This window comes from Mirounga leonina, unplaced genomic scaffold, assembly GCF_011800145.1.
Source record: "Mirounga leonina isolate KUSES-001 unplaced genomic scaffold, KU_Mleo_1.0 Mir_129, whole genome shotgun sequence".
Classification (NCBI taxonomy): domain Eukaryota; kingdom Metazoa; phylum Chordata; class Mammalia; order Carnivora; family Phocidae; genus Mirounga; species Mirounga leonina.
In genome coordinates this window covers 42217134-42243182 of record NW_023270323.1, presented here as the reverse complement: position 1 = coordinate 42243182, position 26049 = coordinate 42217134, and the positions used below count along the sequence as shown (strand labels likewise).

Here is a 26049-nt window from a genome sequence, read left to right as displayed (position 1 = left end):
CTTTATGCTGGATAATTTACATGTTACTCATTAAATCCTTACATAAATTGCCTCACGTGTGTGGCGCTCCCATTTCAAAGATGAGAAAACTATTTATCAGATAAATTAAGAGACTTGTGCACATTAAAGCCAGATTATTTGCTTCAGATTATAGGGTGGCCTTTAGGTGCTGTCTCCTGTTGCTTAAATGGTCAGATGGTTGGCTCTTGAGGCAGAAGGTGTATGCTTTATTTAATAAAAAATTTGGCTAAAACGGAGTTCCAAAGACTAGATTTACTTTCTCCCATTTACTAGTTCCAAAGAGTAGTTTTACTTTATACCCATTGAACCATTGGTCATATATTTATTTGATGTGGAAAAAAATTCTAATTTTACTACCCTTACTATCCTTTAAGACTTTCCAGAGGCTTATGAGGAGTGTTTTAGTGGGTTTTTGTTTGTTTTGCCAGATCACCTGCGTATCCTGGATCTCACCACATTTTGGACATGACTGAATGTCTACAATGGGCCAGGTATCACTGGCAACAGCTGATGGGCGGTAGAAACAGGGACGAGGATGAGAGGTCATACAGCTATTCCTCTCTGCTTGTCTGCGGGGGCAAGTCCTCTCAGCCTCCCAGACTGGCAGGAAAGCACCGGGTGGTTGTTCCCCACCTCTGGCCCTTCAAGGATGAGTATGAAAAGTACTCTGGCACCTACGTGAATAACCGAATACGGACAACAAAGTACACACTTCTAAATTTTGTGCCAAGAAATTTATTTGAACAATTTCACAGGTAAAAGTCTTAACATGTTCTTTGTTACTCTAGTTAACATAAGATTTTTCATTTCTATGACATTATATGTTACCTAAGCTAAGACTTGGGACATTTTCTTTGACGATTCTAGTAGAGTTTGTTGTGAAATGATGAGCCCTTATGTTCACATAGCACTTTACAAGTGGTAAGATGCTTTCTCTTGACCAGAGAAGATATTGTTATTTTCATATTATAGATTAGGAAACAAAGTTTGTTACACTGGTTTACCCAATGTCATGCCAGTGATTAGGAGCTGACCCTATAGCCTTGAGTCTTTTCACTCTTGCTTCTATGTTCTTTCCATTAGACCATGCTGAGTTTTAATTTGAGCTTTTTCTTACTTGATGATATGGGGAAATAGAGCTCTTCACTAGGTGAAGCAACGACATATAGTTCAGTTTAATATGTATTTATTGAAGCTCTCCTATGAGTTTAGGCATTGAAGGAAATACATATCTAAATGGTACTCCTTTCCTAATGGAGTTTGCTTTTAGCAAGGGAAACAAGATGTGTATACAATGAAAAGACAGCGGATGTGATGAGTGTTATATAAAGTGCTAACAAGTAGGATAGAAGCCTCAGAAGAGAAATAATGGAGCAAGAGAAGAGGAAAGGGCATTTGAACTTAATTATGGAGAGCTGGTGAGATTTTCAAGGCAGAGGTGTCGGCAAAGCACCTTTCAGCTGGGGGAAGGAGTATGATATGTAAAAGCAGAAAGGCAGTAGCATACATTGCTTGAGGTCTGGAAAGTAGAGCCCTCTGCCTGGCACAATTAGAAACAAAGCAAAGGCAGAGAGAACATTTAGGGAGATGCTATATATACCCTGGCGAGTGGCAAGACCTGAGCTTAGAAAAATGTGGGAATGGAAAGAAGGATTATTACAGATATTATGGATTAGATGCAGGGAATTAAGTAAAAAGATGGTATGAACATATTGAGCTGAGAATGACCAGGAGGATTAGCAGAAAAAGTAAAGACAGGAATAAAAAAAACTTGGCTAGATGATTTGGTTTTTATAAATGTTGAGTTTGAGATGCTAATGTGAATATACAGATTCTCAACATTCATTATTCATTCTGCATATATTCATTCTCATTATTCACTGTATGTAGGTTCCATATACATTTATTGAATGATGGGTACATTTAAAATATAGATGTGAATTTGCTGAATTAATGGCTTTACATGCTATGGGTGGTTCTGTCTTTTATGAATTAGAATCTGAAACTTGAACAGAGTTCAGGGTCAGTGCTGTTGGTTTGGATACAGTCCACATGGAAATAATTGAGGCCAAAAAAGTAGCAAAAAAGGTTAGGTAAGAATTTTCAGAATACAAGGAGTTGGAGGTGAGGAAGGAGAAATGGGGGTAAATTAATTTTGAGAAGTTTAATGGTTAATGAGGAAAATATGTGATAAAAACTTGAGGGGCTATGCAGGATTGAGATTCTATTTCTTTTAAGGAAATGGGCTACTTGAATTTACCTTAGGGGCCAGTGGAGGAGTATTTGAATATATAAAATAAAGAAGTGGAAGAAGTTCCTGAAGAAATGAATCTCATAAAAGCTGAAATAGAAGGGTTGGTTTCAAGGGGAAAAAAAACCTCCCAGGCATCTCTATTTATCTTGAGCCTTGTTTGAATCTAATGTTTGGACATGCAAATTAACTTCTGAAGGCTAGAGAGTTGGGGTTTTGAAAAATTTATTTCTACAATGTGTTAACATTGAATTTCCTCTAAATTTTTTGAGCTTTTATTTTTTATTTATTAAAGATTTTATTTATTTATTTATTTATTTGATAGAGACACAGCAAGAGAGGGAACACAAGCAGGGTGAGTGGGAGAGGAATAAGCAGGCTTCCCACGGAGCAGGGAGCCCAATGCGGGGCTCGATCCCAGGACTCTGGGATCATGACCTGAGCCGAAGGCAAATGCTTAATGATTGAGCCACCCAGGCGCCCCTCTTTTGAGCTTTTAAAAAGAAAGTAGTGTTTTCTGTGATGCTTCTTATGTTTTCACAACTCAAGACTGTCATACACATATTGACTATCATATATTTAATAAAGAATACCTCATTTATTACAGTAAAGCCATGAGCTGGATATCTACAGGAGTGACAGGTTGTTCAGATACGTCAGGTTTGGCTAGTTCTCTGTTCTGTAGCATCGAAAATCGACTAAGGGAAACATAGGAAAATGTCCTGAGATATTTTTGTTCCTTTTGCTTTAGGCTTTTATGTGATTTGTTAACCCTTCCTTGTGTGTGTTTGGATTGCAGGGCTGCCAATTTATATTTCCTGTTTCTAGCTGTCTTGAACTGGGTGCCTTTGGTAGAAGCCTTCCAAAAGGAAATTACAATGCTACCTCTCGTGGTGGTCCTGACAATTATTGCAATAAAAGATGGTTTGGAAGATTACCGCAAATATAAAATTGACAAACAGATCAACAATTTAGTAACTAAAGTTTACAGTAGGTAAGTGTAACAGGAGCTGGGCTAGGGAATATACATGTGTCATTTAGAAACATGCAGAATGTTACTTTCTTCCCCCTTAGATGTGATCAGGACCCTTTTTGGTGATGCTGGTGGTGGTGAGGTTTTCAACTAATATTTATTAAGGACCTGTAGTGAATTTAATTCAGGTGTCCTAGCAGAACCAAAATGTATAGATGGTCCTGATTTACGATTCAGTGGAAACCTTACTTCAGAATTTGAATTTTGACCTTTTCCTGGGCTAGCGTATGGTAAGATATTCTCATGATGCTGGGCTGCAGCAGGGAACCTCATTCCGAGTCAGCCCGGTGATCACGAGGGTAAACAATGAATCATTTTGTACCCATAGAACCAGTCTGTTTTTTTCACTTTCAGTACAGTAGTCAGTAATTTCCATGCGATTTTCAACACTTTATTATAAAAATAGGTTTTGTGTTAGATGATTTTACCCAAGTGTAGGCTTATGTAAGCATTCTGAGCACGTTTAAGTTAGGGTAGGCTAAGCTATGATGTTCCGTAGGTTAGGTGTATTACATGCATTTCCACCTATAATATTTTCAACTTGCAATAAGATTATTGGGATTTAACCCTTTCATAAGTCAAGAAAGATCTATATAAGCCATCGTCAATCCAGGAGTTGATAAAGCAAAAGCTTCTATAACTTATGTATAAGTGGAATGGAAAGAATTAAACTTCATAAGAAGGAAAGCTAGCAGATAGTTTTTAATCCTGGGTGTTACAATTTGGGATTAAGAAGAGGATGGGATATGAAAAATATGAATGGATATGAAAAACAAGATGGGATATGAAGAAAAAGATAAGAGCTACCAATGGAGGAAGGGATACTGAAAAATGGGGAAGAATGTTCTTTTTTTGTACACAAAGCTAGAAACTTTATAAAACTCACCCCATTGCAGCAACAGAAAGCATTCATAATAGGAGGTCTTTTCTGAAGCATATTTGCTGTCATGGAGACCTGTATCTTCAGTTTTTATTAAACAGAAAGACTGTGTAGCTAAGAATAGTCTGTAAAGGTGAGTTTGGAACTGTGCTGTATATTGTAAATCTACATTTACAAATTATACATGTGATCCTGGTATCCAGAGACAACTAATTATAACACTGCCGTATCTTCCTATAAGTTCTGTGTGCATTGTGTGTATGTTTTACAAAATAAAGATTATACTCCATATATTTTTATTCTAATTGTTTAGCCTAATATTGCACTGCAAACACTTTCCATGTCTTTATGAAAATGAAATTTTCACTTTTCATACTTTTATGAAAATGAAAATTACAAAGTTTGGAATATTAATTGTCTGGTGTTCCCTTTCATGAGAAATGTATCTACTTTTTAAAAAGTCATCATTAGAACAGATGTGTGAAATTCTGAATCTAATATGTTAACTGCTTTACAAACAAGTTTATGACGTCACCTCTCCCCCACACCCCATATTGAGATTAGGAAGGCTTGTGGAGTGTTCTGGGGATGCTGAGGATATTGACTTGGCCTGAGGGGGAAACCAGCTCTAGGAGCAGTAATGAGAAATGAAAAGAGAGGGAGTTTGAGGCCTCCTGTGGAGGGACTTCCAACACCAGGCTACTCCTTGAATGGTGTATTAATCAGGGTTGTCCAGAAAAATAGAACCAATAGGAATGAGATTTATTATCAGGAATTGGCTCACATGATAATGGAGGCTATGAAGCCCCAGTACCGGCAAGCAGGAGTCTCGGGAAGGCCAGCAGTGTGGTTTGAAGGCCCGAGAGCCACAGAGCTGATGGTGTAGATTCCCGTCCAAGTCTGAAGGCCTGAGAACCAGGGATGCTGAGGTCAGGAGATCAGTGTCCCAGCTCAAGCCTCAGGAAGGCAGAGAATAAATTCAACTTTACTCTGCCTTTTTCTTCTCAAGGGATTGGATGATACCCACCCACACTGGGGAGGACCGTCTCTTCAGTTCAACTTGAAGGCTAATTTCTCCCAGAAACACTTTCACAGACACACACGGAAGTAACATTTAACCAGCGTCTGGGCATCCCTCGTGAAGCTGACACTTGAAATTAACCATCAGAGATATTTTCCTTCAGTGGTAGAGAATCTGCAGTGTCTCTCCAATCGGACAGGGGCCCCCAAATGTGGGGCGATGATCATTTGGAAGCATACATGGTGTGGGGGCGGTGAAAGAATTCACCTGAGGCAGAACATAGGCGATCGCAGCTTATTGAACACACCACAAGGGAGCCGCAGGCAGGAAAGCAGAGGAGACTGTCTGCCATGAGGCGGCGGGTGGGGGCTGTTTTTAAAGGGGGAAGGGAGGAGGTCTGACGACATAGGGAATGTCTCCCCTTTTTGGTAATTGTACCTGGTTGTAAGTAGCCCATTGCTCAGTTAAGGCTTATGGATATTTTGAGGTGGGTCGCCTGATGGGCCGTCTGTGTTCAGCCAGGGGGGTCACTGTGGGCCCTTTTGCCTGGGTCAAGTTTCCATCACTCAAGCCTGTTATCTAAAAGCATCCTCTACAGAATCCATCTTTTTTTTTTTTAAGTTTTTATTTAAATTCCAGTTAGTTAACATACAGTGTAATAGTAATTTCAGTTGTACAGTATAGTGATTGAACACTTCCATACATCACCCAGTGCTCATCACAAGTGCACTTCTTGATTCCTAACACTGATTTCACCCATCCCCCCCCCCCTCTCTGGTAACCAGCATGTTCTCTAGAGTTAAGAGTCTGTTTCTTGGTTTGCATGTGTGTCTGTCTCTCTTTCCCCCCACACCCCCACCCTTTGCTCGTTTCCATCTTTTGAGCAGAGAAGGAATGTGGCGAAAGCTGTGCTTGAGGAATATTGGTCCACTCGAGTCCTGGGAATAGGCTCTACAAAGAGGGTAAATCAGCCTCTGCTAATCAGTCCAGGGCATTACTGGGAGTAGATGGCAAGGTACAGGAAGGGGTTCATAGAAGAGATACTGTGAAGAAGAACCCAATTAAATTTGGTGAACTTTTGTGATTTTTGAGCTTTGGAGGAAAAAAGTACCACCAATAGAAAGAGGGAGCATTAAATTCACCTCAGGTAGGATGAACTGGAAATGATAGCAAGACAGCCATGCAGTGGAAATGCCCCACGGGCAAATAGGAACATGCTACAGGAGTTCTGGTCAGACGGAAGGGCTATGGTAAGAAATTTTGAAGTCATCAGTCTGTTTAGAGGTGATTTTGAAGTGAGGAGTTTGACTTAAATCCCCAAGGGAGAAAATGTGACGAGCTAGAAGACTGAGCTTTGAGCCCAGAAGTAGGCAAGCACTTCCTTCAGCCTCTGAGCTGACTCGACAGGTTCCCTTAGACAGATGCTGCCACTCTTTCTTCTGACATCTCAGAGTATTTGATACATTTCTTGGATTGACTTTAGTGTTCTCGTTTAAATTCTAAGTTCCTAAGATTGTAATGCTAAATTGGTCAGACTAGAGATTCTATTCTATTCTAGTTACCAAGTCTGAACAAAAGACATTTAGGTTCAAAAGGCTAGTTTTCTAATAAAATATATTTTGAACAAATTTAAGGCTCTTTTGACTGACCAAGAGTTCAACTAGATGATGTAATTTTTGTTTTGTTTACTTTAGGGAGAAAAATAACTCATAGGCTTATCCTGATAGTAGAATTGTCTTCCATTTTATGTGAGCCACAGAGGAAATGGTTAGGGCAAGCTGCTCACATAAAGTGATACTTAAGCTGAAACCTGAAGGATTCTGAATTCTGTTCATTATTAGAATTCTTCAGTGACTTTCTCAACATCCATTTTAAAGATTCAGAAACAAAACTAACTTTTTTTTCCCTCCTTTGTAGGATGATATGACTTGTACCTAGATAAGGAAAAATTTGGTCTATTTTTTTTCTTATACTCATATCTGATCTAAAGCTAACCAGAAAAACTCATGTATTATGTAGAAAACTAAAAATAATAGGAAAAGCTCATGGTTTTCATTTTAAAGTCATGAGTGTTCTACTAAAATACTGCTATGAATCATTTGATGACATTTATGTCTTATCATATGCCAGGGATAGAGAGGTGTTATTGATACAGTCTTACCCTCAAAAAATAGTTGTAGGAAATAGTATTTTAGAATGATTATATGATGAACAAAGTCCAGATTTTGAACAATTTAAAAATTACTCAGCAATACCAAATTTAGCAAATGGGAAGAATGCTTCTTATATGTATTTTTAAATATAGGTTCTTGTCTATAAATGATTGTTGACTTTTAGTGCTACTTTAAAGTTGATAATGTGTGTTTGTTTGCTTTTCTAAGTTCTAAATAAGTTCTAATCCTGATTTTCTCAGTTATTAGCTATATTTAGCTTTGGGCAAATTGCATAAGCTAGCTAAACCCCAGTTCTCTTCATTATGAATATAATAGTAATAAAACAGTAATCAATAGAACCTAGCCCTTTCTAAGTGCTAAGTAAAGGTTAGCCACTGTGATGATTTTTGTAGGTTAGTAATAACTATTAGCTGGAGTTTGCCACATTATCAAGTTATTTAATCAACATTTGAGAACTCTTTAGGACACTGCATGATTTTATAAATATTAAAATTGCATAGTGGGAGACCTGGTATAATTTTTTTCTCAGGTGTCCTTTTGGACATAGTCCAGATCTATTTTAGATGATTTGCATATAAACTTAAAGATAAGATGCAATTTTCTATTCAATTGTTTAAGGTCTATCCAAGATACCACTTTATGATTGCATTTCATAATAGAATCTGGTAACTTTGTCCTTTTATCTGTTACTTTATGTAATTTGCTTTTGTTTGGTATTACAGAAGAAATAATACCTTTCTTCCCCCAAATTGTTCTTGGAACAAATTATAAGGATATAAAGAAATAAAGGTAGGGGGCGCCTGGGTGGCTCAGTCATTAAGCAACTGCCTTCGGCTCAGGTCATGGTCCCAGGGTCCTGGGATCGAGTCCCACATCAGGCTCCCTGCTCCGAGGGAAGCCTGCTTCTCCCTCTCCCACTCCCCTCTGCTTGTGTTTCCTCTCTCACTGTGTCTCTCTCTGTCAAATAAATAAATAAAATCTTAAAAAAAAAAAATAAAGGTAGGTTATAAGACCATGCCTTGTCGATTTAAATAGGCTAACTTAAATTCCTATGAAATGCAAAGACATCACTTTAGAAAACAAATTATTCCTCAACAAAATTAAGGTGAAAGTATGAAGCCATTAGATTGTGCAAGCTTTTGGAAGAAGGGTATTAACATTTCTGTGCAGATAATTTGATTCTTATTTGTAATATGTGGTCTTTCACATGGTGCTTATCTTTGGGCAAGTATCTTGGGAAATAAACACTAATATAGAAATTAAACATTTAAACTTTATTATACCTCAATTAAGTTGGAATGAGCTATTATGGAAAACCTAACTTTCTCAGTATTGCCTTTCAAATAACAGCTGTTTATAAGGTTTTAAGTTTTGTTTCAAGGATAATAGAAGTGTGTTGAAAACAAAACTGGGGCACCTGGGTGGCTCAGTCGTTAAGCGTCTGCCTTCGGCTCGGGTCGTGATCCCGGGGTCCTGGGATCGAGCCCCGCATCGGGCTCCCTGCTCCGTGGGAAGCCTGCTTCTCCCTCTCCCACTCCCCATGCTTGTGTTCCTGCTCTGTGTGTGTGTCTCTCTCTCAAATAAATGAATAAAATCTTAAAAAAAAAAAGAAAACAAAACTATTAATCACTTAACAAATTTGAGTGCCTTACTGTGTTGTAGGCACTGAGAGATTGAGATTTAAAGGAAAAATAGATTTAAAAAAAAAATAGATACAATGCCTTCCCTCCAGGACCCTACATTATTTTCTGATCTTTAAAAATCACTGTATTGATTTTAGGAGTTTCAAAATACTGGCTAATGTTAACATTTTAGGACTATCTCATAAATTCATGAATCTTGTAAATTCATAGAATTTCATGCTTCTTAAAATAAGACTAAATATCAGTGGCCTTCTAAGGTAATCAACCTTTTGTGTGATGTTTTCAAAAGTGATGGTTCTTCAAATTCACTTTCTGATATACAACTAAAACATTTTTTATTTGGTGGTCATCAGGAAGTGACTATTCTAGCTGGAGTAAAGTCTGCTTCTTGAGAGATGGGCTCTGGAGCTACCAGCCTTGTTTTAAATCCCAGGACCACTTAGGAACTGTGTGACTTTGAGCAAGTTACTTAATTTGCCAAAACCAGTTTTTCTTATTTATAAAGGCAGGGGGGCAGGGATCATAGTTCATTTATAGGACCAACCACATAACATTGATACAAAAATTAAATCAGCTGGTGAATATAGAGCATCTGATAAATCTTTGCTGTTGTATGCAATGATTATTCATTATTTGCTTATTATGAGTTTTTTTAGGATTTTATGGGAAAATGCTAAAAAAGTCAAAGAGAAAAATTTGTTCATAACTCTCATCTTTCTCTCTTTAAATTTGTTGAAGCAAGAAGTAGAAGTTTACATTCTCCACCCTTCCTTCTTACCTCTCCCCTTCCTCCCACTCCAGTGGAATCACAGTTAATAGTCCAGTGTGTCCCAAGGCTTATGTAGCAAAGATGTGTGATCTTGAACTCTTAAAGAAACGAAATGGGTCTAGAAGTTTGCCTGAAGGAGGAATTGTGAGAGCAATGTTCTGTCCAATGAGAGTAGTTCAGAAGCACATATAACCAAGTAGATGCACGAAATTCTAGCTGAACATTCAGCTGTGGGAGAAGAAGGTCCTTTCACTAGCTTTAATTCTTTGTTGGGTAAGGAAATATAGTCTCATTTTGAGTCTACCACAATGAAAAATCTTCAGAGCTAGTTAAATGTGGCAGAGTGAGCATTGTCACTGGCTTGCAGTTGCTTTTACACACGAGCTCTCTCTTGCCCTATGTCTTTGCACCCTGACTGATACACTGTCCCACCTTTCTTCACCTGAGTCACTCTTGGTCATCCATCAAGATTCACCTCCTCCAGGGCTAACCCCAACTATTCGCTCCCATAGTAACCTGGGCATGCATACCTCTCTCTTATGAAAGTACTGTTTGTGTCTCTTTTTCTGATTTCAACCATAACTTGTATAGGGTGGTGACCATTTATTAACCATTTGTGTATTTTTAGCACCTAACGTGTAACTGGCATAAATTAAGGCCCGTAGATGTTTATTGACCTGAAGTAGCTAGCTGTTGGGCAAATTAGGTATTTTTTTGAAATCCTGGTGTATACTCCAAATAGGGAAAAATGAAGTTAATTATGAAATTGGCTTCATTTAAATTTTGTTCCAATGTAGAATAAATAAACTTGTCCTTTAGAGGAATCCTACTTCTTATGTTTGAAAGAAAAATAAAATTCCTAACCCTAAGAGTCAAGTCTGTCTTCTCTTCCTATCTTTATAAATTCTTAGCAAATTTTCCTTGTAGCTTTCCTAACAGAAAAAGTAGAGGCCATGAAACATGAATTGTGTACCCCCCATTCCTTCATGCATCATTCACATTTTCAACAACTTTCTTCTGACCTTAGATGAAGAGGCAACTCCCTTTACTGTGATAGGAATCCTTTCCTCTATGTTGTTAATCCCATTCCTTGTTTCTTTATAGCTTCCACCAGCATCCCCCACACAGTGCTCTGTCTTCTACCTTTCCTGTTCCATGGACTCCTTTCCTACATCTCATGTTCATGTCCAATTACTCTCATCCTTTGTCCTTTGACTTACCTTTCATTGCAGTGGCTGCTTTTACCCCTTACTTCCTTTCATAGCTAAACATCATGAAATATTCTACTTCTTAAACTTCCAGTCCCTCTCTGGTTCATGGAGGTCTCACTTCCTTATTCATACTCCCAGCAACAATTTCATTCTATCAGCATTTTCCATAGTCAACAGACATCCTAATCACTGAATACCATAGGCTTGGCCCCTTTGCTGCTTCACTAGGATTGCTCCCTTTTTGAAGTTTCCTTCTCTCTGGATTTCTCTGATATTACTTTCTCTGGGGTCTCCTTCCACTTCTTTATTACCTTGAAGTCTCCTTCCCTAAGGAATCTCATGTCCTTACCTGGTGTCACCTGCCCTCTATGTTCCTAGGACTTCCACATTTATATCTGTACCCATGAGCATAGGATCTGAACCCTCAAATTGCTGCACATCCTCTTTTTCACATCCCGCTTCAGATAAAAACTTTCCAATCTGAGTTTATTATCTGCCCTCTCATGCAACCAGTTGATCGAAAATTTGAGATGTAGTGAAAGGCACCATTCATCATCCCATCATACAAGTTAGAGACTGTAGTGTCATACTTGGTAACTCCTTTACATGTAGTTCAGTCATAAAATATGGTGTAGTAAGTCCTGAAACATGTAGTTAAGTCAAAAAACCCAAATATGTCTTGAATTAATCTTCTATTTATCCCTGTTGCTGCTGCCTTCTGACCATCTTCATTCTTCTCCTGAATTATTTAAATAACTTTACATTGGTTTTTTTGGCCATTCCTACACCAAACTAGCTTGACACCCAAAGTCCATCCATTACTCTGTCGCAGGGGTTAGTAAATGGAAGTAGTATCCCATCCTCCTCCTTCTGGTGAACCTTGTGACTCCCCATTTTCTATGGAATGAAATCACTACTCCTAGACTTTTAGGACTGAACCTTTGAAATATGACCCATACCTATGTTTTCGGATGTTCTCTCTTACTTTCCTCCACGAAGAGTGAACGGGTGTGCACAAACACTAGGAAAAAGAATGGTAAGGACAAAATCATTGATTTGCCTTTCTCTGTGAACTAACCAACTCTTTAGGTAATCAAGGATTTCCTTTAGTTGGATTCAACCTGGTGCATTAGATATTTTGGGAAAATAAGCCCTGAAAATGTATTTCTTAGATAGCCCTTGAAGCTAAATATTTCTTGAAATAACGGATATAATTCTGTAGAGCAGAAAGTATACAAGTTTTGCCCTCAGGACTGTCTTACCAGTATTTCTATTAAGTGATAATTAGAGGTGTTAATGAGTAGTATAATAATTTTTGAAATGTTGAGTATTCATTTTATTTCATTTTTTTAAAAAAATTTTAAGATTTCATTTATTCATTTAAGAGAGAGAGACAGAGACAGAGAGAGCACACAAGCAGGGGGAGAGGCAGAGGGAGAGGGAGAAGGAGACTCCCTACTGAGCCAGCCAGGAGCCCGATGCAGGGCTCGATTCGAGGACCGGGAGATCATGACCTGAGCCAAAGGCAGACACCCAACCATATGAGCCACCCAGGCACCCCTCATTTTATTTTTTTTTACTTCTTTGGTGTTTTCTTTAATTCATCTTATCAGACAGGAAGCGCTGTGAGAGTCGATGTGTCTTGTGCCTTTCTGGATCCTTGACACCTGACAACAGAGCAGTACCCAGGGATTGTGTTGTACGTGAATAAACCCAGCAAATGTTCATTTTATTCCAGTTACACCTCAAACAGCTTAATAGTTCAAAACCTCAAAGGACAAAGGAGCTGAGAAATATGTTTTATTAGCTCAATAACTCAATTTTCAGGTGAAACAAATTCTGGAATTTAGGTTTTCTCTGGCTTCCCTTTTAACATTTAATGGATTAAAATTCACCCTAAGGCTTTAAACATGCTTTAAATTATACTCAAAACTGAAAAAATAAGATTATATATGTTTCTGTCTTCATACTCTCTTTATACTTTTGTTTCCCCTCAATGTTAGGAAAGAGAAAAGATATGTCGACCAGTGCTGGAAAGATGTTGCTGTTGGGGACTTTATTCGCCTTTCCTGTAATGAGGTTATTCCTGCAGACATGGTCTTACTCTTTTCTACTGATCCAGATGGAATCTGTCACATTGAGACTTCTGGTCTTGATGGAGAGAGCAATTTAAAACAGAGGCAGGTGGTTCGAGGATATGCAGAGCAGGTAAATAATGTGTTCTCAGTTGGTGACTTATTAACATTTTCTTTTCAGAAGATTTTCACAGGTACATATAAAGAGATTTTTAAATTCATTTTTACTATTACAAAATAGAATCCCAGAGGACTTAATCCATTTCCAGCTCTCTGTGGAAGTGTTTTATAGATAATAGGATATAATGACTTTGAAGTTCACACATTTTAGTCTGGCAATCCTATATTTTTTGGAACTGAATTAAAGGAAATGGAATTATTTTGCAATTTGGAGAGTTATTTTGCAATTTGGAGAGTTATTTTGCAATGGAAATAATCACCTTCTCTTCCTAGAATCTGTAATTGCATCTATACCCAGACCTTTTGAGATTCGTGTAGCTTCTCTTGGCCACAGAGCTTCTAGACCTTTCTAGACCCTGCTGTGGTGAGGGAAACAAGAACTTTAAAGTTATATTAACATGAGTTTGAATGAATTCCTGCTTTGATATTTAATTACTGTGTGACCTTGGGCAAGTCACTTATTTTATGTATCAGTTCATCTTAAAGTAGAAACAATGATGCCTGCCTCATAGCTTTGCTGTGAGATGCAAATGAAGTAATATATGTAAAAATGTCATGGATAGTGCTTACATATCAGTTTCCTTTCCCTTTCTCTGGAAACACTTGAGATGAAGTATTTTAAAATTGAATGGTCTTTTTAAACTTGCCATTTGCAACGCTGTGAATGGAGGGTATTACGCTAAGCGAAATAAGTCAGTCAGAGAAAGAAAAGTATCATGTGATCTCACTGATATGAGGAATTTGAGAAACAAGAAATAGGATCATCATAGGGGAAGGGAGGGAAAAATGAAACAAGGCGAAACCAGAGAGGGACACAAACCATAAGAGACTCTTGATCTCAGGAAACAAACTGAGGGTTGCTGGAGTGGAGGGGGGTGGGAGGGATGGGGTGGCTGGGTGATGGACACTGGGGAGGGTATGTACTATGGTGAGTGCTGCGTATTATGTAAGACTGATGAATCACAGACCTGTACCCCCAAAACAAACAATACATTATATGTTAATAAAAAAATTAAAAAATAACAAGCATGCAAGTATCAAAACTAAAAAAAATAAATAATGGTCTTTTTAAAACTGAACTGTTAAGTCAGGTTTCCTTCATCTTATACTTGTAAACTAAATGCCCTAATCTTCAATAAATTTCATCATCTGATGTAACAATGGGCCATCTTTCTTTCTCTGGATTTAATTTGGATCCTGTGATTGATATGCCTCTCAGCTTGTCATTGTCACTTTTGTGAGCATTTATATAACTAAGACATTGGTAAAAATCTTATACAATTTGAGATTCTATTAAATACCACTAAGTACCTACTTTAAGGGTGATGGCAGTTGATTAGTCATCACACTTTGGGTTCAGTTAAGGGTCAGTGCTCTGGAATCCCATGACCTAGTTTGCAGTCCTATTTCTAAAGACTGCCTTATGTGGAAACCTATAGCAAATTGTTGATCTTCTTTGTGCTTCTCTGTCTTTATCTGTTAATTAGACCTCATTATAACACCTACCTCATGGGGTTTTAAAGAAGAAATTAATATATTTAAAGTACATAGTCGAGATTCTGGTACATCAGAAGAACTCAAAAAATTGATTAACAAATCAAATCATATGATTATATAACTCAGATTTTCCATACATTTGCCGTGATATGTTATTGCATTACAAGATATATCAATAGTATTTCTTTTATTAGGCAAACATTCATATAAAAACAAGGAAATGAGAAAGTTCACATGGCTTATTCTTAGTGAATCTGTGCCTACGTTCTATAAAAACCCTTTGCTTATTTGCTCATTGGTTTCATCAAGCATTCTAAAATTATCATTTAATCCTTTAGAGAATTTTGTAAGATGCTCATGTCCAGCTTATTTTTAAATTTTAAATAAAATGTGTTGTAATTAAATGTTTATGTGCTCAGAATGTTCACATATATGCTTAATGCAAATTAAGTGATATACGTAAAAATGTCATCTTTTTGACATTGAATTCTTCTTATGTTGTGATTTAAAATGTATATATAGTTATTTATTTATTTAATTAATTTATTTATTTATTTTTAGGACTCTGAAGTTGACCCAGAGAAATTCTCCAGTAAGATAGAATGTGAAAGTCCAAACAATGACCTCAACAGATTCCGAGGCTATCTGTGAGTGATACATGACTTACCTTCATTGGTGTGAGTGGAATTGTTTATTGCAGTTATATTTAACTCAATAAAATATATGTGTCCATATATCCAAGTTAAATCACCAAAGGCCATGTGTTTAGCCATCTATTAATTTAGCTTTATTTTAATCATTTATTTACTTATGTATGATTTAAAAACAACAACAAAAGCTTGTTCTCAAAATAATTATAAAGTCTCTGTCAGTAGCGTAAGAATGTTTTCCACGAGCTCCATAGTAAGCCCAAGACATGATGTTTGGAAGGAGGTGTCTGGAAAGAACTGGCAACCGAGGTGACAGGATAGGATAGTGTCCTCCTGCAGAATTAGAGTATCAGGTGGATATTTCTGGTTGGCAAAAGTTAGCCAAGGGTTTGGTACATGTGTAAGAAAAAGTATGGGAAGTCACAACAGTGTTCATTTTGGAGACTTCTCGTGGTATATATGTCCCTTTTGTAAGGGTAGCTAGAATTTGAGGTCTTACCTAATTTCAGGTCTGGCGTTGGCCACTTTAGTGCTTTCTGCCTTGAACCAAGTTATTTATTCTTTTTCATCTTCAGTTTCCTGATTTTTAAGAGGAGATAATTAGACCTACTTCATAGTGGTGATCTGAAGAGAAAATGGTAGAGAAAATTTCCAACTCCAGAGTTATCCTGATACCAAAGCATACAAAGACATATAAGGAAAGATCAGTATTCTGCATGAACATAGATGTAAAAATTCTACACAAAATTATAGCAAGTCAAATCCAACAATGTGTAAAAAGGATAATACATCATGACCCAGTGGGACCTATCTCAAAAATTCAGGGTTGGTTTAATATTAGAAAAAAATCACATGATGTAATTCACCATATTAACAAGCCGTAATTAACAAATTGTAAAAGAAAAACCAAGTGATCATCTCATAGATGCAAAGCATTTGACAAAATCTAACTCCTGTTCTTGCAAACTGGAAATAGAAAGGAACTCTCTCAACCTGATAAAGGGCATCTATGAAGAACCTGCATTTAGAATCATTCTTAATAATGCAAGACTAAATGCTTTTAAATGTTTTTTCCCCTAAGATCAGGAACAAGACATGGTTATTCACTTTTACCACTTTTATTCAAGATTGTGCTGCAGGTTCTAGCTAGTGCAGTCAGGCAAGAAAAGGAAATAAAAGCTATCAATAAGAAAGAAGTAAAACTGTCTTTTATTTGTAGATGGTTTGATGTTCTTTGTGGAAAATCTGATAAAATTTATAAGAATTTAATAGATGAGTTTGACAGTGTTGTAGGAAGCGTCAATATACAGAAATCAATTGTATTTCTATATATTAGCAATAAACAACCAGATACTGAAATTTTTCCAAATACAACTTATAATAGCATCAGAAAAAATTAAATACCTGAGGATAATTCTGACAAAAGATGTGAAACACTTGCACACTCAAAACCATGGAACACTGCTGGGAGAAATTAAAGACCTAAATAGTTGGAGAGAGATATGTTGTTCATGGGTTGAAAGACACAATATTCTTAGGATGTCAGTTTGTCTCCAAATTGATCTGTGGATTCAGTGTAATCCCAATCAAAATTCCAGCATGGTTTGGGTTTTTGTTTTTGTTTTTTTTGGTCTTTTTCTAAAAGAAATCGACAAGTTTATTCTAAAAATTTATATGGGGTTGCAAAGGACCCATATTAACTTAAAACAACTTTGAAAAAGAACAGAGTGGGAGGGCTAACACCACCTGATTTCAAGACGTCTTGTAAAGGTACAATAATCAAGTTAGTGTCGTTTTGGCATAAAGACAGACCAGTAGGTCAGAAGAGATTGAAAGATTATAGAGTCCAGAAATTGATCCACACATTCACAGTCAACTGGTTTTTGTTATCCATAAATGTGCCTTTGACAAAGGTACACAAGCAATTTAGTAAAGAAAGATTACTGTTTTCAACAAATGATGCTATAACAATTGGATGTCCAAATTCTAAAAAATAAACGTCAAGACATACCTCTCACTGTGTAAAAAACTTAACCAAAAATGGAGCCTATGATTAAATGTAAACATAAGATTAGAGACTCCTTACATATAGAGGAAACATAAGGGAAATCTTTGATACCTTAGGTTAGGCAAAGATTTCTTGGATACAACACCCAAAGCACAATCCATAAAAGGCCAAAAATAGAAAAAAGAACTTCATCAAAATTAAAACCATTTTCTCTTCAACAACACAGTTAAGTGAATGAGAAGATAAGTCACAGACTGGAGGAAAATATTCGCAATGCATGTATCGGACGTAGGACTTGTGTTCAGAATACATAAAGACATCTCAAAACTGAGCAATAAGAAAACAAACAATATGGTTTTTTAAGTGGTAAAAAAGTTTGAACAGACACTTCACCAAAAAAAAGACACTTCATATGTAGATGACAAATAGCTATGGGAAAAGATATACATTAAAACCACAGAGCTACAACTGCTAAAAAAGCCCCACGAATAGAAGTGCTGGTGAGAATGTAGAGGAACCCGAGCACTCAGATTCCACCTGTGGGGATATATAAAGTACAGTCGCTTTAAACAATTTGGAAGTTTCTTGTAAAGTTAAACATATGTCGGGGCGCCTGGGTGGCTCAGTTGGTTAAGCGACTGCCTTCGGCTCAGGTCATGATCCTGGAGTCCCGGGATCCGAGACCGGGATCCTGGAGTCCCGCATCGGGCTCCCTGCTCAGCGGGGAGTATGCTTCTCCCTCTGACCCTACCCCCTCTCATGTACTCGCTCTCTCTCATTCTCTCTCTCTCAAATAAATAAATAAAATCTTTAAAAAAAAAAAAAAGTTAAACATATGTCCACTGTATGAGCTGGCTATCCCACTCCTAGGTAGTTACCTAAGAGAAAATAAAACATTTCTTCATACAAAAACCTGCACACAAATATTCATAGCAGCTTTATTTGTGAGACTCCAGAACTGGAAACAACCCAAATGTCCATCAGCAGGTGAATGGATAACCAAATTGGATATCCATACCAGGTAATACTACTCAGCAAAAAGGAATTCACTGGTGATACATGCAAGAACATGGATGCATCTCAGAATATCACGCTGAGTGAAAGAAGCCAGGTGGAAAAGAATATATACTATATGATTTGATTTATATAATTTCTTGAAAACAAAAGCTAATTTATATGATGGAAAGCAGATTAATGAGTGCCTTGACCAAATTTCTGAAACCGGAGTCCTGGTCTACCTTGTCAGCCTCTGTCTTCATCCACACTGGACATGATTTTTTTCTTAACGGACACACTGGAGACATCTTTTGCTGCTGTGGGTACTCAGTCTTGCCCTAGAGCCCTTACCTAGCTCTAGGGCCCCACTAACCTCCTGATTCTCCTAATTATCACTTGCCTCCAGATTCCGTGATGCCATGTTTGCCTGCTCTTTGTTTTTTTCCATTCGAGATGGGCTCCCCTGATGTATGTCTGCTTCAAGTGTGGTGCCTTACTTTCTGATTAGCCTGGTCTGACCACTGGAATTGCCTTCCTCTTGGAATCCACATCCAAAAGATGCTCTCAGCTTCCTCTCACTCCCTGAGATTCTGTCTTCCTCAGTGATTAGACTTCTCTGGGTCTGGTTAATGCCTCTGTTGAGAACTGGCTTCAGCAACTTGCAGGGAAGCATTGAATGAGTCAGCTCAGGTAGATACAGTGATTTTATGTGGAGTTATTTTTATCCACGAAACTAGCTCCTTATCCCTTTCCTGCTTTGTGATCTGTTTTCTAAAATCAACAAAAATTGAGGGACGCCTGGGTGGCTCAGTCAGTTAAGCGTCTGCCTTCAGCTCAGGTCATCATCCCAGGGTCCTGGGATCGAGTCCCACATCGGGCTCCTTGCTCAGCAGGGAGCCTGCTTCTCCCTCTGCCTACCACTCCCACTGCTTGTGCTCTCTCTCTGTCTCTCTCTCTTACAAATAAAATCTTAAAAAAAAAATCAAAAATTGAGATGCTCAAGCTCACTTTCTACATGGTGATTTCTCTGGTCTTACTCTCAGGTAGAACTGACGTTCTCCCTATTTGTGCCCACAGTGCATGCTGAATATCAGATTTCTATCATAATATCTATAATAATTTTATTACACTTACATATTTCTCTATCAATTACCTCCCCGTAGACCACAGGAGCCACGACTGTGTGTTTTTCCATTCCCAGCATCTGAGCAGGACTGCTGGGCAATGGCAGATGTTACCTAGCTTCTTCAATGGATAAGAGCTCTATGTGGACAGTCAGTGCTTCATATAGAGTCCAAAGGTCCCTTATCATAAGTGCCAAATATATACCTGTCAAGTGCAGGACCTGTTTAATGTTTGGGCAGACGCAGTAAGGATAGGAGTTAGGCTTTGATCTAATGATAGTAACCTAGAGTGATGTAATCGTGAAAAATAAGGATCCCAGGGGGGAAAAAAATCTAAAATCTTACTGAGGAACTTTGGAAATGCTTGTATATATTAAATCTGTTCCTATAAAGGTTCTAGGGATAATGAATGCTATACTGATGAGCATTGTGTGGTGTTTGCCTGGGAATACTACATGGAAATGTAAATGTTGGGACTTAAATTCTTCATCTATAAAACCAGGAAGTAGAATTAAATTAAACCCAAGGACACTGCTGACCCTGACTATGACTCCATGGTTGTCTCTTTGTACATAAAACCACATATATGAAGGAATGTAAACATACATCTCTTAGTATAAGGTGTTTACAAATATAGAAATGAAGGAACAATTCGATTTTTTTTGTCCTTTAAGATATGAAACCTTCTTTGAAGAGTTATTTTTCCAGATAGCAAGGATGCCAGATACAGGGACAATTTTCCTATATGTAAGAAAAAAGAAACAACTTACTGACCGAAGTATATTGCTTAGAAAACAGTCTAATTTTAATGCTGAAATGAAGTGGGCATTTTCATAATAGGTGAAATACATTAATTTTTGCTTTTTAAAAGAAATTTCCAGTTATTTTTCTCTGTATTTTTGCCACTATCATAACTTAAGTAATTACTTTGATAATTTTTAAATTGTTTATTGCAGAACATTTCAAGCATGCAAAAGCAGAAAGAAAAATATAATGAGCACTCACGGGCTAATTTTGCCAACTTTGTTTTAATTATCCTCCTATTTCTTCCCCATTAGCATTTCAGTGTAACTACTTCACTGTGAACACATAGCAGTAAAGGACCAGAGCCGTAACATCATTATCACACCTAACTAAATTAAGAACAATTTCTTGATATCATTTAATACCTAGTTTTTGTTCAGATTTGTCCAGTTATCTCAAAAAATTTTTTGTAGTCAGTACAGCCTAACCAGGATCAGAATAAGGTCTGCCCATTTCATTTGGTTGACATGTCTCTAAATTTTCCCTCCCAAGAAATTAGGTCATTGAGCTGGTAGAATTTACCCCTTTCTAGACTGAGCTGATTGCCTTCTTCCTGAGTTGAGACCTCCCTGCTTCTCCCTGTGCCCCCCTGGCATCCATTTGTTGAATAAGCCAGGTCATTTTGACTGCGGTTTATACTGCACTTAGATTTGGCCCGCTGCATCCTTGGGGTCGTGGTGAACACTGTTTTTTTTTTTTTTTTCTGGCCCTCTGACTTCCTGTAAACTGTCCAGGGGCACCTTCGAATCTGATGAAAGAAATAGTTTCTCTTTCTACCAAGATAGACGTAGATATCCACACATACGTACACGCAGGAAATATTGCATACAGTTTCAGAGGCTTCACAGATCTTGATGCCGCAGACCCCAGGTTGATTGGCGGTTACAGAGGCTTGATTAGGATCCTGTGGAGACATGTGCTTCTATTCCATACCATCTGGAGGCCCATGATGTCCCTTGTCCCATCGGTAGTTCTGTTAAGATTGGTGTTCTCAGCCTTATCCTTTCATTATAAAATTCCTCATCAGTGTGTCACCTAATGATTTTAGCAGCCACAGGTTACCATTGCCTAGAACAATCCTTGATTCCATCTGGGTTGGAAGGAGTAACTTCCTAATTCTATCAAGAACTTTTCCCTTGTCTGTTACTAAGTTACCCTGAAATACAGTTTGTACGAGAGTAACATTTCCTTATTTGGAATATTTTTGAGTTTTTGTGGTGCCAGAAGTTGACAAACAGTGAATAGTAGAAAACAATGGTAGTTGAAACTTGTTGCATCTTTCTCTGCGCCAAAGCAAAATAACAAAAGCAAATGGCCCAGAGATTTGAAACCTTTCTTCTGAACCACTCGAATTAATACTCCCAGTCAAGAAAACTCAAAATCCGTGATTTTTATTTTTACATCCTCATTTTTGCTATTTATTTTCCCCCCACTTTTGCTAAGTAAAAATGAATCTCTGTGCTGTCTTTCTTATAGAGAACATCCCAACAAAGAACACGTGGGTCTCAGTAAAGAAAATTTATTACTTAGAGGATGCACCATTAGAAACACAGAGGCTGTTGTGGGCATTGTGGTTTACGCAGGTCAGTGACACTTCTCATTTTCACTGTTGTCTCCTCTGTGTTTTTCTTCAAGTTAACATTTTCCATTTATTCAAAATGCAGTTTACAAAAGCAGAAAGGAAATTTTGTCTTGATAAACTTAATCCTTGGTCTCTGTTTTTCTAAATGGATCACAAAAGCAAACTAAATTAGCAAAATATATTATGCAACTTCTCTTTGTATCTGTCACAGAGATTTAAAAATTTGGTATTTGCTCTCTGGCTTTAATTTGCACATTTTCTGACATGTTACCTGTGTAGGCCATGAAACCAAAGCAATGCTGAACAACAGTGGTCCAAGGTATAAGCGCAGCAAATTAGAAAGAAGAGCAAATACAGATGTCCTCTGGTGTGTCCTACTTTTGGTTGTGATGTGTTTAACTGGTGCATTGGGTAGGTAAAATATGATTTTTTTATACTGACATCTTTTCAGCAAGATCTCTATTTAAAAGTATTTAATTTTTGAAATATTTATGAATATTTGACTTCTGCAAAGGAGATTATTTGCCAATAATTTTTTCCATCAGATCTTTATCTTTCTCATTCTGTGATCTGAAAGGCATTAATGTTGATTATATCCAGCTACATGTGGCCACAGTAGGAAAGGGACCTGGGAAGAGATTTAAAGAGAGACTGAGACAGGAGAATGTGGAGCCTTTTTGCATTTCAGTTTGTTTTCAAAAATAAACAATTGGTGTTCAACCAAAATAAATACTTTTATTCCTCTTTAGGAATGAAATTCTATATTTACATAATACATATGTAGCATCCTTTTCATGTCTGTGTGTTTTTTGAAAGGTCATGGAATCTGGTTGAGTAGATATGAAAACATAATGTTTTTTAATATCCCTGAGCCTGATGGACATGTCATATCACCGGTGTTGGCAGGATTCTATATGTTTTGGACCATGATCATTTTGTTACAGGTAATTTCTGTTGAGCTCATCATAGAATTTTAAAATCTTTGTTACTTACCCAAGTATATTTGGTTTCTCAAACTTTCTTTCCGCTCTCTAACATTTTTTAAATTACTTGGTTCCTCTTAGGTCTTGATTCCCATTTCTCTCTACGTTTCCATTGAAATTGTGAAGCTCGGACAGATATATTTTATACAAAGTGATGTGGATTTCTACAATGAGAAGATGGATTCCACTGTTCAGTGCCGAGCCCTGAACATCACCGAGGATCTTGGACAGATTCAGTACCTCTTTTCTGATAAGACAGGAACTCTCACTGAGAATAAGATGGTTTTCCGAAGATGTAGTGTGGCAGGGTTTGATTACTGCCATGAAGAAAATGGTGAGTGTTGGGTTTCTATGAAAACCAACCCTAAGATTGGTCTTTTTTGGCACCCAGTTAAAGGTCTGATAATTCTAGCATACAGGTGCTATATTTAAGGATTAGGTACTTAACTCATCAAAAGAGGCATTAAGCGTCATTGTTGTTCTTCCAGAAGTTAGTAGGTCAAGGTCAAGGAGTCTACTGCCATAGTTTCTTTAAAAGGAAAGTAAATTACTACTAGTAGTAGAAGGTTGGAGATGAGGTACAGTGAGAATACAGTATTATAGATAGTTGTGAGAATCTAATGAAACTATGACCATCTCCCTAAGAAATATTTTGAATCTAATGAATCTAATGGAACTGTGGACCATCTCCCTAAGAAATATTTTGAATCTAATGAATCTAATGAAATTATGGACCATCTCCCTAAGAAATATTTTGAAAATAATTCCAAAGGGAGGGGCTACAGCCCCCCCTTTAACCCATCACATCCTCGTTTAGCCCATAGATACCATCAATTCTTGGTTAAGAACACCTAGAAATATGATGAGCTAAACATCTGAGGCTAAGGAAGTAAATATACAAATTGCAAGTTTTCTTTAAAGAATTGAACTACATTAATTTTGTTATTTACAAAAGTAATGTACACTCCTATGAAAATGTTTCTGAGAAGTATCCATAACTAATTAAAAACCTTACTCTCTAGAGGTTAACCACCATTAACAATTTGATGAATATATAACTCTCCATATTCTTTTATATGTGAACATATATATTTGCACATTTTCCCTTTTATAAGTTAGAACATGTTATAATTTTTTTTTTTCTTGCAGTTTTCTTCTTTTATTCAACAATATCTCATGGACTTTTTTTCTGAGTCCGCTCATAACATTAAGTGCATAGTATTGCATTGTATGTGGTCAAGCTTACTTTGCTATTGTAACAATACTTGCAATGAACTTACTCAGTTATCACTTACTCATTCAACATAAATTTTGTGAGCCCCTAATATGTGGCAAAAGTCCCTTGATCTCATGTAGCTTTTAGAGTCTGAGGCAAGGAGATAGTATTAAAGATTATGATATGTAAAAGAAAATTCATCATGTAATATGCATTTTTGTACACACATGTTTGTACATATCTTATTTTTATAAGATACATTTCTAGAAGTGGTATTATTGGCTCCAGAGGTATGCACATATAAAATTTTTATAGATCCTACAAAATTTATATCTAAAATATTGTGCTAATTTACATTCCCACCACCCAGAAAAACAATACCCATTTTTCACACCAGCCATAATGGGATGAAGTTATTCTTTTTAATCTCTGTGATATTTGTAGACTCAGCACTTCATTGTCTTAATTTGTCTCTGATGAGCAGTGAGATGCTTAACTTTTTATATGTTTATTGGCTTTTTGAATTTCCTTGGTAAAGTGATCATTTCCTTTTCCTATTTTACAAATGAGCTTCTCTTCGTCATCTGTAGGAAGATTTTATCTATTAAGGCAGGACTGGCGTTCAGCTCGTTGTTCAGTCTAGGTTGTCTGTGGCCATTGTCCATTTTCATTTGTGTACTTGTATTGAACTAAATGTTAAATAATTTGACGCTGTGATACTGTCCTTCTGTATGTGACGAGTATTTTCCTGGTTCATCATTTATCACTGTATTAGTTTTCTATTGTCACATAACAAATTACGACAGATTTAGTGGCTTTAAACAACACAGATATACCGTATCATAGCTTTTGTGGGGCTAGAGCCTGGGTGTGGGATGGCGACATCCTCCCTTAGGGTCTGTCACCAAGCTGAAATGTAGGTGTCAGATGGGACTGTGGTCTTATCCAAGGCTCAGGGTCCTCTTCATAGTTCCCTTGTCTTTGGCAGAATTCAGATGCTTAAGGTTGTAGGACTGAAGTCCCTGCTGTCTTGCTAGCTGTCAGTCTGGGACCGTTCTGAGCTTCTCGAGGTGGCCCACCGTTTCTTACCACATGGCCTCTCCATAGCCTCACAGTTTGCTTCTTCAAGACCAGCAGCAGAATCTCTAGTTTTGAATTTCTCTGACCTCAAGGAAAGTACTGTGACCCTTCTTTTTACCTGATGAGGTCAGATCTACCTAGGATAGTCTTCTTTTAGATTAATTCAGATTGAGCTGGTTAACTGCTTGATTACATCTGCAAAATCCTTCCACATTTCCATATAACATAATTTAATCACAGAAGTGAAACCCCATTGTACCCAGAAGGTGTATACATCAGGGGGACTGGAAATTTGGGGGCCATCTTAGAATTCTGTCTAGCACGGTCTCTTAGGGTGTTTCTACTTGTCAGAATTTTTATATGTTTATTAAATCTTGTCAGTTGTTATGAATATTAATAAGATTATGAATATTATAATTTCTGTCAGTAATGCTAAACCCAGGCCAAAATTTTAAAAAATATAACTGTATTTTCTCCTAGGCACACATACATACATACATACATATGTATATATATATATATATATATATATTTTAAAGATTTTATTTATTTATTCATGAGAGACAGAGAGAGAGGCAGAGGGAGAAGCAGGCTCCCAAGGAGCAGAGAGCCCGATGCGGGACTCGATCCCAGGACCCTGGGATCATGACCTGAGCCGAAGGCAGATGCTTAACCATCTGAGCCACCCAGGCGCCCATATATGTATATTTTTTTAAAGATTTTATTCATTGGGGGGGAGCACTTGCACATGAGTGGGGGGAGGGGCAGAGGGAGAGGAAGAATTTGTTTTTTTAAGATTTTATTTATTTATTTGTCAGAGAGAGAGAGAGAGCACAAACGGGGAGCGGCAG

The 26049-nt window shown here is 37.3% G+C and overlaps 1 protein-coding gene across 5 annotated transcripts in view; it reads left to right on the top strand.

The window, feature by feature from the left end:
* Positions 1-26049, top strand: part of ATP10D (ATPase phospholipid transporting 10D (putative)) — a 118861-nt gene that overhangs the window by 43614 nt on the left and 49198 nt on the right. For 4 of the 5 annotated variants that reach the window (XM_035005041.1, XM_035005039.1, XM_035005038.1 and 1 more), the window contains 8 exons: positions 450-776; positions 3072-3266; positions 13007-13211; positions 15317-15402; positions 21814-21920; positions 22199-22330; positions 22736-22863; positions 22984-23236. In XM_035005041.1, the coding sequence (XP_034860932.1) occupies positions 487-776; positions 3072-3266; positions 13007-13211; positions 15317-15402; positions 21814-21920; positions 22199-22330; positions 22736-22863; positions 22984-23236 (1396 nt within the window). In that variant the 5' untranslated portion in view covers positions 450-486. The remainder of the gene's footprint in view (positions 1-449; positions 777-3071; positions 3267-13006; positions 13212-15316; positions 15403-21813; positions 21921-22198; positions 22331-22735; positions 22864-22983; positions 23237-26049) is intronic. The other variant, XM_035005042.1, reaches the window with a different exon arrangement.